Here is a 19,991-nt window from a genome sequence, read left to right as displayed (position 1 = left end):
CTGCTTAAGCGATACGTTTATCTTTTCTTTAAAGAGAGAACGGACTAACAGGCAAGCACCCTTCTTTCTATTATTTTTTTTACTTGGTTTAAATTGTTGCAGCAAAAGGAGATTTGTCAGATTGATCGGCTTTGGACAACTTCTGGGTGAGATATAGCTCTTCTCTGTTATTCACGAAATTAACAGCTTATCTCTGTTTCTGTTGCAAAAAGCTGTCCTGGAAGTGCATTCTAAAGATAATAAACAGAAGAGGGATTTCTATTCCTGATTTCTATTCCGAGGAATATTATATTGTCTGGGACTATTCTCTTTTTGGTCTATTTTATTTTGACGAATCTGCTTCTTCACGACGCCACTAACTGTTTTGATGCTGGGAACTAAATTTGTTTTGCATTCTTGAACATAGAGAGATAAGGCAGGTTGCTCTGTTTATACTGTGATGTCGTCAAGCCTGGAATATTAACCCAATTGTTGCTGAAATAAGAAGTGGTTCTTCTTTATTTTTGTTTTGCTTTGTTTTCGTGGTTTTAAAAATGGCAATCAAGAAAGTGGCTGAGAATCTGGAAGTAATTATGTTTCAGAAAATAATGGATGAGATTGAGATAACGAAACAAACCCTGCGACAGGGTAGTAAGGAGCTGAAAATTGAACTGAGCAAAATGATGCAGGAGCTTAAAGAAATAGGGGATCCTGTGAGAGAGGAGAATGAGATCAGAGATGAGAAAAGAAAAAATAAAGGGAAGATACAAGCCCTGGAGATTGGAACAAATGTGGAATTGGAAAAAGATCTGGAGTTTATGGATTTTAGAAATAAAATCTACTGTTTGGAATTTAACGTTATCTCTGAAGAAATTAATGAAGATATTAGAGATAAAGTTATCAATGGCTTGGATAATCTTCTGGACTGGAATGATGTGATGGAGCTTGATATAGAGAAAATCTATGGAATTAACTGCAGCCATGTGACAATGGAAAAACTCTTAAGAGATGAGCCAGTGCATTTTGTAAAAAAGAAGAACACAGATATGACTTTACAACAGTATTTCAGCAACTTATTCAGAATTGATGGCAAGAAAATATTTGGGATAGAGGAAATTCCCATCAGACTCTTATTATATGACTATGGCTACAACAGCAAGATTATTATGGAATACTGATAATGGAAGATTGGACACTGAAATTACTGGACTTAACAGGACTATTGAAGATGGAAGATGGAACTAATAGGGATAATGGAATAATGGCTATTGAAATTATTGGACCCAACAGATTCTGATGAGATGGATTAATCAAAATGTTTATTTGGACTATGGTTATGACAATAAGATTATTATAATTATTAACGAGATGGATTAATTGACATGTTTATTTGGAGAAAAATTGATAGATATATTTCTTAAAGAATTGAAACCTCTCTTTGACTTTTTGTGGAAAGAATAAAGTAATGTTTATGAGATTTGATGATTAATTAAGATAACTACTGGAGGAAAGTGATTTTATAATATGATTTAAGAGACAGGATTGTTATATATTGTAGACCTATAACTGATTTGATATGTGACAAATGGGAAGTCAACATTTTATTTTTTTTTGTTTAAACATTTTTGTTTTGTTTTGTTTTTTGTCTTTGAATGTTTTATGATTTTGTTTTCTATGTTTTATGAAAATTTGAATAAAAATTATTGTAAAAAAAAAAAAAGAACTGATGCTTATTCCCTCACGACTGGGACCAGAACCCCAGTCTATTGGGGAAGTGTTGCTGGGCTTTTGTCTGGGTGCACTGTCTATTCCAGAAAGAGTGACTAGTTCGGGTGTCCCTTGTCCTTCCTGATGTCCTGGAGCCTCAAAAGGACTACAATAACAGATACGGGTGAAAAGCCCTTTGAAAGGGTCTTCTGTCATCTCTCTTCCTAACGGAAGGCAGGGCTGTGGAGTCGGTACGCCAGAGCTTCAACTCCGACTCTGACTCCTCTATTTTTCTACTGTCCGACTCCACCCAAAATTGCTTCCAACTCCACAGCCCTGGAAAGGGCTGTAAATGTCTTTTTAAATTGGAAGCTCTCATAGGAGCATTTTTATCGCTGCCTGAATATGCGCTGATCTCGGCATCATAGCATTTGTCTTCATCTGGGTCCTGTGTCATACGCTGACACACAAAATGTTTTCCATCTTGAGTTATGGTGAAATGCTCAACTACATCTGACTTCATGGGAAGCTTCTTTGACATTTTGAATTTATATTTTAAAAAATTTGTCAATCAAAATTTATTTTGAAGGCGGAGTCGGTACATTTCTACCGACTCCACCCAAAATTGCTTCTGACTCTGACTCCAACTGCACGACTTCGACTCCACAGCCCTGGTGGAAGGCATAGATTTTTTCTTTTGCTTAAATTCCAAGATGCCCGCTAGGGCGTCACCACCAAATAACTTACCTCCCACGTAGGGTTCTGAAGTGAGATTAGAGCAGGCTGTGGTATCCGCTTCCCAGTGGAGCAACCACAAGGTCCTTCAAGTGAACAGACCCGCTGCTAATGACCTTGCCAAAAATTGCATGGATGCATCTGCCTGAAGGTCACAGCCTGAGAAATCTTTAACAGGGACTTGCGGGTTCTGGCCAGGTCCTGCTGTGGACCATCCAGAAGGTCCTCTAGACATAGAAGAGAAGCTCTTGTGAAGATCGAAGAGGCTGCTGCTGCATGGATGGAATGTGCACTAGCCTCATGGATCCTTCTGAGGCCCAGGTCCAATTTACATTCTGTCACGTCCTTGAGGTGAGCATCCGAGTCCTTTGGGTTCAAGGATGGATTTAGTAAATTGACTATGGGAGCGTCTACCAGTGGTACTTTCAGCTGGTCCATGACTTGTTGCTCCAGTGTATAGTATTTTGTTAGCGGCTGGCACCAACTTCTTAAATTGAAATGGGACATCAAACTCTGATTTGATCACTTTGGGTAGTAGTGAAGAGCTCTTGCAGCCAAAGCGGAGATGGGGCATTTAGGCGCTAGGATGCTGCTGCTAAGGTCCCAATAGCCAAATGTTGCAAGGCTAGTGGGAAGGGGAGTTAACTAACGAGTGGTGTTAGCACACTGGTTCTGATGGGGGGAGCGAGCCTGTCTGAATGGCTTCATGCTGCAGTGGGCTTCTGGTGGAAGGGGGTGGTGGCACGCCCCTGTCCTGGATGGCTTTGCACTGCAGTAAGGTACTCCGGGAGCGGGGAAACAACAAAAAACGTTTTTTTGTTAACAAGAAGGAAGACAGTGAGAAAAGAGGTTAGGAATTAAGGGGAAACAACAGAGCGACTTGCGGAAGAAAAAACAAACACAACTATACAGGCCTGAACCACAGAGCAGAGAGAGCCATCAACCGTTCTTGGTGAAGGCAGAAGAGAACTGAAGCTAGGAGCTATGCAGAGCAGGAAGTCCCTGCAAAATTCAACAGTGCTCTTCTGCCTTCAACTGCTAGGTGGAGCTAGCTACCCTACCGGATACCATCTTTTCCATGCACAGGAGAAGGACATTCTATCTACCTGTTTCTATCTATAAATCTACCTGCCCATCACATGTAAGCACATGTAAATGAACTATGGCAGCCCCACTTCAAGAAGTGGCAATTGAAGCACAGAAATGGGTATGTGGTGTACTTAGTCCTTTCCTTGTATGGCACTTTCTTGCTTGAAATTGCTTCTGAAGAAGCATTTCCTGAAATAAAAGTGTCATCACAGTTCAATTACACCCACTTGCATGTAATGTGTAGTCAAGTCCCAAGGACTTCTAAATCTAGAACTGCCTCCACTGCATTCAAGGTTTAATCTCCTGAGAAGCCTGCAAATACTGTTTACCTTCTATAGAACCTAGAGAACTAGGGACAATTGCAGAGGTGGTACCAATAATAATGTTACAGGAATGAGGGCTAATGTGATATTGGTTAAAGTTAATTAAAGTGAGGGACTCTCCAGATCTCTTTTAATCAAAAAATTATTGGGGTGAATAGGAGATCATGTAAAATCTGTGCAGTTGTAAGTTCATGGAAGTTATAGAGATCTAGCTATCTTGGCAATTCAATTTAGTGGCTGGATAGGTTGAAGTGGCCTATACTGGTTTCGAGCTTGTTGGATCCTGGGCTCTTCATAAATTCTGCATTTGAATGCTGCCCTTGCTGACAGCTACTTTCCATTCACTTCAGTTTAAAAAATCCCCTTCCCCTGAGCATTCCAATGAAACACTTATGACTCAAGTGCTGTCTCATTGGAAGTAAAGTGAAAAAGAACACAAAACAATTCAAGGTTTTAAGTATTATTTCTTTTATTGACTACAGTAGGAGCCTGCTTCTTGGTGCCTCGCTAATATGGTGCCAGTGAGGAGATCAGGTGGAGGGGGGGCTGGAGCTCCCCGCACTCCAGCTGATCGTGCCGGAGGAAGGGAAGATCAGCTGTAGTGCTACAGCTGATCTTCTCCTCTACTGGCGCGATCAGACTCCCCCGCTTTAGCTGATCGAGCCAGAGGAGGGGAAGATCAGCTGTAGCATGCTACAGCTGATCTTCTCCTCTACTGACGCGATCAGACTCCCCCGCTTTAGCTGATCGAGCCAGAGGAGGGGAAGATCAGCTGTAGCGCTACAGCTGATCTTCTCCTCTACTGGCGCGATCAGACTCCCCCGCTTTAGCTGATCGAGCCAGAGGAGGGGAAGATCAGCTGTAGCATGCTACAGCTGATCTTCTCCTCCCCGGGGGCAGTCAGACTCCCGCACTCCAGCTGATCGCACCGGAGACTCCTGCACTACAGATCAGACTCCCACACTACAGCTGATCTCTTCTGGCGTGATCAGACTCCCCCGCACGAGCTGATCGCGCCAGAAGAGGGGAAGATCAGCTGTAGCATGCTACAGCTGATCTCCTCTTCTGGCGCAATCAGACTCCCGCTGGAGCTGATCACTCCCGAGGAGGGGAGGATCTGATCTTCTCCTCCTCTGGTGCGATCAACGGGTTAGGTTCCAGACCCCCGCGCTACAGCTGATCCGCTTTTCGGCAGGGGTCTGGAACCTAACCTGCTGTATGAGTGGGGCCCTACTGTATTACTATTCTGATGTAGCAATTCACTTTCCAAAAAGATGGATGTCAGAAAAAGACCATATCCTCCTCCAAATAATAAATGCTCTCCAGTTTGATTTTGTTTTTTCTCTTTAGTTTATTGCTTCTTTAAATACATTAATTTATGTGTTTATGAATTACATCTTGTATTATGAACAGTTATGATGCAAATCACAATGTCCTGGTCTATTTAGTTTTACCTGACTGTTATGCATCCTCTTGCAGTTGATTAAAATTCCCTAAATAATTTTAAAACTCCAGTTTTTTAAATGTTAAAAACACTGCAATTCAATACCATAAACCAAAGCTTACACAACATATTTAGGGTGCTGTATATTACATTTTTCTTTGTTTACCTTCCCAGCAAGAATTTATCTGTCTGTGGTTAAAGTCAAGTGTCAGAAAGAGTGAACTATGGCATGAATGCTGTTAATCTGTCATCTCAATTTTTCAAAGCTTTTCAGCACTGTTGGCCTCCTAGAAGATTCCTGCTTCTTCCTAAAATCCAGCTGAAGTTTAGCTGTAAACAGGGCCACTTCTATATGGATTAAAGTTATATACATTCCAGTTGAAAATGTTTCTTAAGAGATGCTGTCACTTTATTTTCTTTAAATGCCAAACTATATTGACAGGACAAGCCTATGCATGTCTAGTCAGAAATAAGTTCCACCAAATTCACTGGGATTTGCTCTCAGGTAAGATGTATAGGACTGTAGCCTTAACTCTGTTAATAAAATTAACCAAGGTCTCTTGAGTAAATTATCACTGGTCTTCCTTTTTCAGTTTACTGTGAAAAACTGAGGAATTGCTCTGAAGAGGAGGAATTCATAGCTGAGCTATCATGACTGAGCCTGAGCCAGTGCTTGACCCTGTTGGATTGAGGGTCCTTGAGCCAGAGACCTCTGAATTGGGACTTGCAGAGTCCATACCCTCAAAACCTGTACCATCCCCCCAGAACTATCCCCCTCTACATTAGGGGCCTCCAGCACAGGCAATGGGCCTGGAGGGAATTGTCCAAGAGCAGTAGGAGCACTAGGCTCCAAGACAGAGGCCTGCACCTTTAATGTGTTCCATATCTCAAGGAATGGGTGGAACCTGGGCCAGAGTGATCTAACCCTGTAGAAATAAATGGCTTGAGTCCAGTCCTAGACTTTGTTGGAGTAAGGTGCATATGCAGAGTTCACAGTGCTGTAGGTATCAGCTAGTCTTGCTCCCTGGGCAAGGGTATATAGGAAGATCTGCAATGTCCACCTGCAAAATCCACTTTCACAGTCCTCTTGCAGAATCTTTGCATCTCAACAGAGCAGCCCAGTGAGCTTACAAAGTAGGATTCAATTACATATATCTATATATTTATATTTTAAATGGGTGTGATTATAATAATTAATTAGAGTTTTAGTTAAGGATGGTTTAATATGAAGTGCCCACTTCAGGCTGGCAAACAAATCACCCGAAGGCCCTCCTCCGGGTTCCAACTCACAGGGAGGCCCGGAGGGTGATGACAAGATCTAGGGCCTTCTCAGTGGTGGCCCCCGAACTATGGAACAGTCTCCCTGAGGAAGTACGCCTGGCGCCGACTCTGCTCTCCTTCCGGCGCCAGGTCAAAACCTTCCTATTCTCTGAAGCATTTTAAGTTACACTGATTTAATTTTAAAAATGTTTATTGTGTTGGATTGTTGCTTGTATTTTCGTATTGTTTTGTTATTTATTGTATTTTTATGCTGTTTTATGTTCACCGCCCAGAGAGCTATTGCTAGTCGGGCGGTATATAAATTTAATAAATAAATAAAAATAAATAAATAAACTAGTGGGCAACTACAGAATGCATGACTGATAATGTACAGACATGGCTTTTATTATTTATTCATGGAGAACAGTAGGTTTTGGTGTGCTGCTTTGAAAAATGTTCAAACAGGTAGAATATAATAAAAGCACTATGAAAATTCTATTTCATTAACTTTTAATCATAAATCACTCTTTAAAATAAAACATAAAATAAAAATCTGTCACAAGCACTTAGATCTAGAGAAGGGAGGACAGCAGAAAAGGAAAGGGAACTATTGTCATGGTACTCATTTTTCTGCTACCTGTCGGTCTTCTGTTAAAATGAGACAACACAAAGAGGCCACCTTTGTCCAAAGTCCCAGCATCAGAAAAACAGAGCAATATGGCTTAGAGACAGATGAGATTATTGCTTTGTATTCTATAGAAACTTTTTACCACACGTAGTACAAAATGTGAAAATTTGTGTCCAACACAAATGGCTCATGAATAACTGCCTTCAACAACCATTTCAAGCACATCGTAACCCAGATCTATCTTGCATTGAAATAATATATGATCAAGACAAATTTGCAGCAAAGCCTTTCTTACATGAATATTTTTTAGAGAATTTTCATTTTGTGATTCTCTAGAGCTAAGCCAAAATGCGAAGGGCATTTTCTCAGAAGTGTCCCCTTTGGAAAGGGCGCTAAACTGCTTTTAAAGGGGTAGGTGTCGAAGACAACCCACAGGGAAGGACCTTAGCTCATGGATAGTAGAGCACATTGTTTGAATGCAGAAGGACTTCGGTTCAATTGCTAGCATTTCCAGGAAGGACAGGGAGACTCCTATCTAAAATCTTCCTCAATCCAACTGTGCAAAAGTAACTTGCTAGAGCAGAGGATATATATAGACTAGTAGAGTTGGGACCTATAAGGCCATCAAGTCCAACCCCCTGCTCAATGCAGCAATCCAAATCAAAGCATTCCCGACAGATGGCTGTCCAGCTGCCCCATGAATGCCTCCAGTGTCAGAGAGCCCACTACCTCTCTAGGTAATTGATTCCATAGTCGTATGGCTCTAACAGTTAGGAAGTCTTTCTTGATGTTCAGCCGAAATCTGGCTTCCTGCAACTTGAGCCCATTATTCCATGTCCTGCACTCTGGGACAATCGAGAAGAGATCCCGGCCCTCCTCTGTGTGGTAACCCTTCATGTACTTGAAGAGTGCTATCATATCTCCCCTCAGTCTTCTCTTCTCCAGGCTAAACAAGCCCAGTTCCTTCAGTCTCTCCTCATAGGGCTTTGTTTCCAGTCCCCTGATCATCCTTGTTGCCCTCCTCTTAGTTTGTTCCAGTTTGTCTGCATCCTTCTTGAAGTGCAGAGACCAGAACTGAACACAGTACTGAAGATGAGGCCTAACCAGTGCTGAATAGAGAGGAACTAATACTTCACACGATTTGGAAACTATACTTCTGTTATTGCAGCCTAATATAGCATTTGCCTTTTTTGCAGCCACATCACACTGCTGACTCTTATTCAGCTTGTGATCAACGACAATTCCAAGATCCTGCTCACCTGTAGTATTGCTGACCCAAGTATCCCCCATCTTCTTTTTCCTAAGTGTAAAACTTTGCATTTATCCCTGTTGAATTTCATTCTGTTGTTTTCAGCCCAATGCTCCAGCCTATCAAGGTCCCTTTGAATTTTGTTTCTGTCTTCCACGGTATTAGCTATGCCCCCCAATTTTGTACCAACTGCAAATTTGATAAGCATGCTCTGTACCTCCTCATCCAAGTCGTTAATAAAAATGTTGAAGAGCACTTGGCCCAGGACTGAGCCCTGCGGTACCCCACTCATTACTTCCGCCCAGTTTGAGAAGGATTCACATTCAGTGCACATCTTTATTTAATTTCCTCCCTGAACAGTCATGTGCAACTGCACAGAATTAGAGGACAAGACTAAAGTCTTGTCATGCAACATTAGTGGGTAATGAAACTACCAATGCAGCATAGGTAGACAGGGAATGCCACCAAGTAATCTGGCAATGGAGACATGTTCCCTTTCCCCATCTATTCAAAGTGAAGGCAATGTGAAGTCTTAGTTTGCCTTTAGTGATGTAACCATGTAGCCAAAATTTTTAATTAAGTACTTTGTGTTTGACCATCATTTCTAGTATGTGATCCCAGATTGGCTGCTGGTGAAGAAAAAGGAAACCATAAAATTGTGCTGAAGCAGAAACATATTGGACTTACAGGCATAAAAATGTGAAAAGTCCCCCACAGTACTCCTCTAAACCCTAATTTTCCTGTAAAAAACTGATCACCACAAAAATATGGGATAGTACTAGTTTTTTCATCTATATCAGAAAGACTTTAAAAGCATAGATTTTAAATAAACACAATGTACAACAAGATGTTGCTTTCTTGACTTCTTTTTTTCATTAATTTTTATTCAAATTTTCAAAAACAAAAAACAAAACAAAACAAAAACAATCAAACAAAATAAAATGTTGACTTCCGATTTGTCGCAGATCAATTATAAGTCTACAATATATAACAATCCTATCTCTAAAATTATATTATAGAATCACTTTCCTCCAGTAGTTATCTTAATTAATCATCAAATCTCATAAACATTATTTTATTCTTTCTACAAAAAGTCAAAGAGAGGTTTCAATTCCTTGAGAGATATATCTTTCAATTTTTCTCCAAATAAACATGTCGCTTAATCCATCTGATTCAAATCTGTTAGGCCCAATAATTTCAATAGCCATTCTTCCATTATCTATATTAATTCCATCTTCAATAATCCTGTTAAGTCCAGTAATTTCAGTAGCCATTCTTCCATTATCAGTATCCCATAATAATCTTGTTGTCATAACCATAGTCCAAATAAACGTATCGATTAATCCATCTCGTCAAATCTGTTAAGTCCAATAATTTCCTTTTTTTTTTTCAATAATTTTTATTCAAATTTTCATAAAACATACAAGACAAAATCATAAAACATTCAAAGACAAAAAACAAAATCAAAAATAGTTAAACAAAAAGAAAAAAAGAAAAAAAAAACAAAAATAAAAAATAAAGAGTAAAATATTGACTTCCCATTTGTCAAAGATCAAATCAGTTATAAGTCTATAATATATAGCAATCCTGTCTCTTAAGTCATATTATAAAATCACTTTCCTCCAGTAGTTATCTTACTTAATCATCAAATCTCATAAACATTACTTTATTCTTTCCACAAAAAGTCAAAGAGAGATTTCAATTCTTTAAGAAATATATCTATCAATTTTTTTTTCCAGATAAGCATATCGATTAATCCATCTCATTACTAATTATGATAATCTTATTGTCATAACCATAGTCAAAATAAACATTTCAATTAATCCATCACATCAGAATCTGTTAGGTTCAGTAATTTCAGTAGCCATTGTTCTATTATCTCTATTAGTTCCATTTTCCATCTTCCATCTTCAGTAGTCTTAAGTCCAGTAATTTCAATATCCAATCTTCCATTATCAGTATTCCATAATAATCTTGCTGTCAAAGCCATAGTCATATAGTAAGAGTCTGATGGGAATTACCTCTATCCCAAATATTTTCTTGCCATCCATTCTGAATAGGTTGCTGAAATACTGCTGTAAAATCATATCTCTGTTCTTTTTTTCAAAATACACTGGGTCATCTCTTAAAAGTTTTTCCATTGTCACATGGCTGCAGTTAATTCCATAGATTTTCTCTATATTGGGCTCCATCACATCATTCCAGTCCAGAAGATAATCCATGCCATTGATAACTTTATCTCTAGAATCTTCATTAATTTCTTCAGAGATAACATTGAGTTCCAAACAATAGATTTTATTTCTAAAGTCCATAGACTCCAAATCTTGTTCCTGTTCCACGTTTGTTCCAATCTCCGGGATCTCCTCTCTCACAGGGACCCCTATTCCAGTCTCCAGGGTCTCCTCTCTCACAGGGACCCCTGTTCCAATCTCCGGGGTCTCCTCTCTCACAGGGACCCCTTCCAGGGTCACCTCTCTCACAGGGACCCTTATATCTTTAATCACCTGCTTCATTTTACTCAATTCAATTTTCGTTATCTCAATCTCATCCATTATTTTCTGAAACATAGTTATTTCCAGATTCTCAGCCACTTTCTTAATTGCCATTTTAAAAGAAAAATATAGGAAAACCACTTCTTATTTCAGCAACAATTGGGTTAATACTCCAAACTTGGTGACATCACAGTATAAACAGAGCAGACAGCCTTATCTCTCCAATAGTTAAGTAAACAAAATGCAGTTCCCAGGATCGAAACAATTAATGGCAATCGTCAAGAAACAGATTCGTCAAAATAAAATAGACCAAAAAGAGAGTAGTCTCAAAACAGTATAATATTTTTCAAAATAAAAATCTGGAATAGAAATCCCTCTTCTGTGTGTATCTTTAGAATGCAAATCCAGGACAGCTTTTTGCAACAAAAACAGAGATAAGCTATTAATTAGTGCGTAGCAGAGAGAAGTTACGGCTCCCCAGTGAGATGTCAAAAACCGATCAATCTGGCAAATCTCTTTTAAACAGCAACAATTTAAGTCAAGTAAAAGAAAAATATAGAAAGAAGGGTGCTTGCCTGTTAATGCGTTCTCTCTTAGAAGATAAGATGAACGTTCGCTTTAACAGATAGAGCTTGCTGTTAAAAATCCGTCCCACCTTCGTCGGCTGGACCTCGTCCCATAAATTAATGAGATCTGGTCGTCCCAACAAAAATAGGCTTTGAGGTTAATCTCTTCGTTTCCCCCTACCCGGGAGAAGTTTAATCAGTCAAAAAAAAAGAAAAAACTGACTGATATATCTGAATAAGCTTCTTTTGAGGCAGGAGCCCGTCTCAAAAGCAGGCACAGGCTAAGTCACCCTTCCCGGAAGTCTTAAGTCCAATAATTTCCATAACCATTCTTCCATTTTCAATATTAATTCCATCTTCCATCTTCAATAGTCCTGTTAAATCCAGTGGTTTCAGTATCCATTCATCCATTATGTTAAGTCCAGTGGTTTCAGTATCCATTCATCCATTATCAGTATCTTATGATGATCTTGCTGTCATAGCCATAGTCATATAACAAGAGTCTGATGGGAATTTCCCCCATCACAAATATGTCCTTGCCATCAATTCTGAATATGTTACTGAAATATTGTTGTAAAGCCACATCTCTGTTCTGGGTACATCTCTGCTCTGTCACATATTTGTAGTTAATTCCATAGATTTTTTCTATGACAAGCCCCATCACATCATTCCAGTCAAGAATTCTGAATATGTTACTGAAATATTGCTGCAAAGTCATATCTCTGTTCTTCTTTTTTACAAAATGCACTGGTTCATCTCTTAAGAGTTTCTCCACTGTCACATATCTGTAGCCAACTCCATAGATTTTTTCAATGTCAAACTCCATCACATCATTCCAGTCCAGAAAATTATCCAAGGCATTGATAACTTTACCACCAAAATCTTCATTAATTTCTTCAGAGACAACTTTGAATTCCAAACAGTAAACTTTATTTCTAAGATCCATAAACTCCAAATCTTTTTCCAATTTCACACTTGTTCCAATCTCCAGGGCTTGTGGCTTCCCTTTAATTTTTCTTTTTTCATCTCTAATCCCATCAAACACCTCTTTTACAGAATCCCCTATTTCTTTAAGCTCCTGTGTCATTTTGTTAAATTCAATTTTCATCTCCTGTCTGCCCTGTCTCAGGGTTTGTTTTGTTATCTCAATCTCATCCATTATTTTCTGAAACATAATTTCTTCCATGGTCTCAATCACTTTCCTGATTGCCATTCTTAAAACCACAGAAACAAAAATTATTTCAGCCACAATTGGGTTAATATTCCAGGCTGCTGATATCAGTGTAGACAGTACAGCCTGCCTTATCTCTATGTATTCAGGAATACAAAACAAACTTAGTTCCCAACATCAAGACAATTAGTGGTGTCGTGAACAAGCAGATTCGTCAAAATGAAATAGACCAAAAAAAGTTTTTCCCCCCTCCTCGAAATAGAAATCCCTCTTCCGTTGGTATCTTTAGAATGCACCTCCAGGACAGCTTTTTGCGATAAAAGCAAAGATAAGCTTTTTCAATTTCTTTCCTTCTTAATTTCGTAAGTGAATGAGAAAAGCCATAACTCACCTAGGAATTCTTCACAGCTGATTCATTGACAAATCTCTTTTTTAACTACACCAATTTAAACCAAGTGAAAAAAGAAAATAGAAAGAAGGATGCTTGTTTGCCTGTTAAAATCCGTTTTTTCTTTGAAGAAAAGATAAACGTGTCGCTATAATCAGCTAGAGCTTGATGAAAGTCCGTCCGACATTGCAGTTTGAACCTTTTCTCATAAATAAATGAAATCCAGTCCTCCCCACAAAAACAGGCTTTGTGGTTAATCTCACGTTTCTCCCTGACCGGGAGAAAATCTTTACCAGTCAAAAAAGACGTTCTGACTGATTTTAAAGCTGAAAAAGCTTCTTCTGAGACAAGAGCTCGGCTCAGAGGCAGCACAGGAAAAGCAACCCTTCCCGGAAGTTTTTTACTTCTGTAAAAAAGTGGTGTGATGGGTTCTGTCTTTGAAAGTTTGTACTCAAGGAGTAATTTCATTACAATTGTTGTTTGAAAAGGACATACATGATCTAACTTTCCAGTGGACTTTCCAGGTTTATATCCTCATAAAAAGATGGTCATCATCAGGCTCTACATTTTTTCAATTCCTGACATGGGTAGCAAATCCAATTGTAGAAGGTTACCTATGCCATAGTTTGCTAGACAATATATTCAATTAACTGAACCTTCTTCAGAGGTCTTATTTTCATTGACAACACTATATTCATTCATTTGTCCAACAGATTGAGTTAGTACAGTATGACCATTTAAAAGCATTTAGAGGTTCTGGTACAACATAAGAAGCTTTCAAATTTTGATTATTTATTTATTTATTAAATTTATATCCTGCCCTTCCTCCCACGACGATAAACAAAAACAGTATGGCTGCCATGGGGGGTGGGGGGGTGGCATAACATAAAATTAGAGAGAGTACAGTCATGGTGAAGCTTTTTCCATAATTGTATTTCCATACTAGAAAAGGCTTAATGTTGAGTTCCTGCCTGCCACGCAGCTGTTAAAGGTACAAGATCCCTAGTTTTCTTCAATACCAACCCTAAATTAATGGCTGCCCCATTAACCACAGAGATACTACCCCCTATATACCTTGTAACATTCCACCACATAAATGGGAACAGTATTTCTCTGAGCTGTACGAGGATGATCGACACAATTTTCCAATTTTTAATTCTTCCCCAGACTTTTCTAATCTTCCACAGTGGCCCTCGGCCACACAGCAAGAAATAAAGGATTTGATATTGGAGTTGAAATTGGCAAAGGCCCCGGGTCCAGATAATATTCCCCCGGAATTATTGAAAAATTTCCCTGACTGGTGGGCTCCGCTATTAGCTAATATATTCGCAAGAATTAATTATACTGGCTCCTTTCCACAGGTGTGGAGGGAAGCGATAGTTGTTCCTATCTATAAAAACGGAGACAGAGAGGACCCCTCAAATTACAGGCCAATTAGTTTACTATCTGTAATTGGTAAACTTTATGCTTCCTATCTAAAAAGTAAATTATATACATGGATGGAGGAAGAAAATGTTCTGGGAAAGGAACAGGCCGGGTTTAGAAAAGGAAGCTCTGTCCTTGACCATTATCTTCTGCTAAATTTTTTGGCAGAAAAATACATGAACTATAAGGGGAATGGCCTTTATGTCGCATTTGTCGATCTAAAATCTGCATTTGACTCTATCTCAAGGGAACATCTTTGGAGTAAATTAGCAAAATCCTCAATAGATAAACGCTTACTTTTTCTGATTTATAATTTACATCAACACACCTCACTGCGCGTCCGTTGCGGACACGAAGGAGGTCTGACGGACTCAATCCTTACAAGAAAGGGGGTGAGACAGGGATGCATTTTAGCTCCCCTTTTATTTAATTTATATCTTAATGATTTAAACTTAAATTGTACATCCAGCGATTATCATTCTCCCAAAATAGGTGTACAACCTTGCCCCCTGCTTCTGTATGCGGACGACGCTGCCCTCCTTTCTCTTTCTAAGGTGGGGCTTAAATGATTACTACGCACCTTTATGTTTTACTGCACGCAGAATTATTTAAATATAAATTACGCTAAAACAAAAATCCTGGTGTTTTCAAGACGGAAAACATTAGGTACCTGGACAGTCAATGCTCAACAAATTGATTTGGTTTCACAGTACAAATATTTAGGTATTACCTTCCATTCAACGCTGAATTGGGCTACCCATATACGGGCTGCTGTTCAGAAGGCACGTAATACTACAAGACATGTTCTTCGTTATTTCTTCCATAAAGGGGGGAGGTATGTGCCCGCAGCTATTCAGGTTTTTCAATTAAAAATTATTCCACAGCTACCTTTTGGTGTGGCACTATGGATCCACACATTTAATTCTTCTGTTGAATCTGTTCTATCCATCTTTTTACGCTGTATATTGGGTGTACCAAGATGCGTTCTGACGGCGGCTCTTAGATTACAGTGTGGTCTTTCTTCTATTGAATGCCAAGCGTGGTCAAGGGCCACAAATTATTGGGCTAGATTGGCGTATGAACATCCTCCGGGTTATTTAATATATCTCTGGGATGATATTTCTACATTCAGTTGGAATGGAAAATTTAGGAGTAAATTTTCCTCGATACGCTTTTCATTAGAGTATCTATCTGTACAAACTTCTATTTCGGCTAAATCTGCTATTCGGACTCGTTTAAAGGATATAGATTTTCAAACTGATATTGCCATGGCCACAAAAACATGCTCTCCTATCTATTTTAAACTAAATCCTATGCCCTCTAACCATGTTGCCTATTTGGATTTCCTTACGATCCCAAAACTTCGTCTAGCATTTACTAAGGCTAGATTTAATTCGCTTCATTCTGCATTATTGATTGGAAGGTATCAAGGAACTTCCTACGAGCAACGTGTATGTCCGTGTGGGGAGGGTAATATTGAAACACTCAATCACGTTATGTTCAATTGCCCCATATATGAATCTATACGTTGTAAATTTTTATCTGGTATAATGGAAAGTAATGCACAATTAGCCCCTGACAAAATGTTGCGCTATTTAATAACAGGATCAAATAAAGTAATTACAATGAGGGTCGCAAATTTTATATATGCTGTGCAATTGTTACGACTTGAAGTTTTACATAGTTAATTGGTTTATTTTATGAATGTAACAATTGAATTGGAACCAAAAGGCATGGTCCTTGCGATTTTATACTCTATTATTTTTCTTTATTTTAGCTGTATTGTATTATACATTTCCATAGGACAGGTCTTTGACCACAATAAACGATTGTTGTTGTTGTTGTTGTAACCACAGAGATACTTACTTCTGAGTAGACATGGATACCATTGTACTTTAACTTAACTATACCGTGAATTTTTAGTGAGTGCCTGGTCTTTAACTCCTGCAGAGCAGGAGACAAGCCTAAACCTCTTTGCAAAGTTTTCACACTTGCCTTTTGGGATACAGGGAATTCTTTAACATTCACCCACACTTACTGTGTAGCAGTATTTGCAGAACATAACTTCTAGGGACTACCTGATCTCAGACAAACCCACGACAAGAAAGATTCATCCAAGTTGCTTGGAAAAAAAGGAACAGCAAACTACAGAGATTCCAAGAACTAGAAAATAAGACAGAAGCAGGAAAAGTCTACAAAAAGGAGGAGAAAACAGACACTAGGATCCCAGGGATTCCTATTGCCTGGTGTCCAAACAACTCACTTACCAATCACAGCTCTGACTTCACTCATTCGCTAAAAGCAATGACAGGTAGGAGCAGCCAGGCTGGCTCATGTCAGAGAAGTTGCTTAGAATACCTGCACATTTTGCTTCATAACCTTTTTGCTAGGAGGGCGAGAGACTTACTTTTATTTTTTTCAAGAAAACTCAGATTCTGGGGCTCCTCCCCAGGGGTGCCAATGATGGTCATCACGGGTGCAATGGTGCCTGCAGGCACTGAGTTGATAACCCTGTCATATGACAGAAACTAGTTGGTTTTCTAAGTTAGCACAACAGAGGTTAGTATTCACAAGTGTCACAGGTAGGCCAGGCCACTTCGTGAACACAGAAGGAACTCCAGATCTCTGAAGTGTTGCGCTGTGTGTATTTGTGTTGCTTAATTTCGTTTAAAGCAGCACCACAGCAGCAGAGTAAGAGCAGATGTTGAAATGCGAGTGTGCCAGTGTGTGCGTGCGTTTGCCTAAGAAAGCAGGCTTTTACCTTGCATCAGCATCACTGAGACTTGAGACTTAGTAAAATAAAAAAACCTACTTTATTTGTAGAAATACATAGCAGATAGAAAAGGCATACCTAGTTCTAACTAACCAGCTAAGTTGGAGGTGTAACGCCCAGGTGCGGGAGTTAGCCTCATGGCTTGAAGAGAGAGCAGAGACAAAGGAATGTCTCCTCTCTCCTGGACAGTCAGAGAAGGAAGAAGTGGAAAGGGTGGAAGGAGATGGGGCAGGTAAGCTTCCCTAAAGACGTAACAGTCTAGCGACAGAAGGAAGTCAGTCAGAGCATCACAGGTAAAGGTAAACAAGCCTATCCACCTGGAGGACCCTAGCTCTATCTCCTTCTGGAGCACAAACAAAAAAACAAAACAGGAGTTGCTCTTGCCCCACTTCCAACATGAAGTCAGGAGCTTTTGCTGGGATTTGAGTTGGAGCCAGAGTTAGGGCTAAAGCTGCAGGCTGGAATGCACTAAGCATTAGGTACTGGTCCATTGGCCAAGCAAGAGCAGAAAGTCAGGCTTTTGGTATTTATACTTGGCCTGGCCAAGCAGAGGCCCCCTATTTCTTGGCAATCACAGGGGCATATTCTTATTCCCTGAAATGGGTTCTGGCACGAGCATACACAATCTTGCATAAATCACTAATCAAGTGTCCTGTTCAGCCTGCACTTCCTGACAACAGGCAGTGGAAACTGTTATAGATGTTTTTTGGTTTTGCAAAACTAATTGAAATTAAATGCAGATAATAGAGAAATAAAATTTTGACAGTCAACCGTAACTACTTGAGTATAACCTTTGGTGTAATATGAATCTTCTTTTTTGTACAAAAGCATAAATCTCAATATACTCCAAAAATACTCTTAAAAAAGAAAAGGCATGCATGTATGTATTTCTGTCCTAATTTACATTTGAGAAGCCAACACAAATACTTGGGCCTTGGCATGTATTCTGAGACCAATTTATATACACATGTATGACCCTGAAATGCAGTATACAGGTGCTCAAATAAATAAATATTTGTATTATATACCCTTACAAAGCTTGTTTTCTACACAAAAATGAATAATGCATATAAATAAACATGAACAAGGATAATCAGAAATGCTTATGCACAACTTTGATCAATTCTTCTGCAATTCTTTATACTTCAGCACATGCTTGGATGTGCTGAACAATCTTTAATTTGTATCAATTACCTGTAGAGCTCCAGCAAGTAAAGATTCAGGAGACTTTGTCTAAATCAAGTCATATGTCCACCTTTATGGCACACATTTATGTTGTTTTCACAGCTCATTTACACCGAACTGCCTGTTTTTGCATTTAGATTACCGTTTTCTTCCCTGCTTCATGTTCACAAATTCTCTATTTGATATGTAAAAGTATTTGTTTGAGGAAGTGAAGGACAGCTGCTGAGTCTCAACTGAAATCAATGTGGCTTCAGGGAGCACTATAGTGTCATCTCTCTGTTATTAAATTCCACTATCCAGAGGCCTTTTCCTAAGCGACAGACTCTTCTCTTTTGCAGTCTATAATACATTAAAAAACATAGAATATATATATATATATATATATTTTAGAAACATACCTGTCCAATTATGAGTGGAACTACAACAGTCATGAACAGTTGTGAGAATATTGATGAGAAAGGCACAGAGGATGATGACCCAAGCTATAAAAGAAATTGAAGGTGCAGCATTAATATCAAATTTTAACTGTTAGAGAACTACCAATGAGCCTGAATACTGCATCTAGAGATATAAAACTTAAAGCTGTATAAATCTGTGTTTATGAGTATTGTACAGCTGTACCAAATGCAAAGCACAAGACAGTTCTACAAATCAGTGATTGTAACTGCAATCCTACACCACTTAAACTCAATGGGACTTACTTCTGAGTAGACAGATACTAGATTGCACTGTATATGCCTTACTTTTGCAAGCCATATATTCTGATTATAGTAATACCTCAGTTAATAAAGTAGATGAGTTCCTGGACATTACTTCTTTAACAGAAACTTTGGTACCAGAGGTAGGAATGGCATGGGAAGAATAGGGATAGGTTCCTACACCTGCTCATAGATGGGGGGCAGCTTCAACAGGTGTTTCAGAGTGCCTCCCCAGCACCCACCCATTCCCCTTCTCCCTTTTTCCCCTCCTTTGAATCGTATTGTATCCTTCCCTTCCCAGCCCTGGTAGAAAGCAAGAGATCTCTTTAATACAAAGCAAACACACAGGCTTGTCAGTTTCACCCTAGCAAAGCAAAGGCACAGGCTTATCAGTTTGATAACAAAGCAGACACATGCCGGTCAATTTCACCTTAAAGCAAAAATCTCGTCAGTTTCACCATGAAAAAAAGCTTTAGCTAAAAGGAGCTTGGTTTCTGGAGGATTTGTTAACTGAGGTATTACGCTACACAGAAACACCATACAACAATGATAGCGAACCTGTGCGCCTCCAGATGATGTTGGACTCCAACTCCCATAATCTCTTATCACTGGCCATACTGGCTGGGGGTCATGGGATATGGAGTCCAACAACATCTAGAGGGCCACAGGTTAGCCATGAATGTCCAACCAAGCTCTGCAGAGTTCCATCTCGTCTCTCATGTTGTTTACATCTGGAGGGCTATAGGATCTCCACCCTGACCTTCCAAGGTAACACAAAAGGCATACACAATATGATGGGAGTTGTAGCTGAACATATCTTACACTGTAAAGTAAATGTATGTTTCTCAGCATAATGTAATCAGGATGAAATTTTTTCAT

The 19,991-nt window shown here is 39.2% G+C and overlaps 1 protein-coding gene across 4 annotated transcripts in view; it reads right to left on the bottom strand.

Moving 5' to 3' along the window:
* The window catches only part of SLC10A7 (solute carrier family 10 member 7), a 245,325-nt gene that overhangs the window by 53,591 nt on the left and 171,743 nt on the right, over positions 1 to 19,991 (bottom strand). For all 4 annotated transcript variants that reach the window (XM_061584763.1, XM_061584765.1, XM_061584766.1 and 1 more), the window contains exon 7: positions 18,813 to 18,896. In XM_061584763.1, the coding sequence (XP_061440747.1) occupies positions 18,813 to 18,896 (84 nt within the window). The remainder of the gene's footprint in view (positions 1 to 18,812; positions 18,897 to 19,991) is intronic.

The sequence above is a fragment of the Rhineura floridana genome, chromosome 9 (genome assembly GCF_030035675.1).
Source record: "Rhineura floridana isolate rRhiFlo1 chromosome 9, rRhiFlo1.hap2, whole genome shotgun sequence".
Lineage (NCBI taxonomy): Eukaryota > Metazoa > Chordata > Lepidosauria > Squamata > Rhineuridae > Rhineura > Rhineura floridana.
The sequence above is the reverse complement of the archived record's forward strand: the minus strand, read 5'-3'. Positions and strand labels throughout refer to the sequence as shown.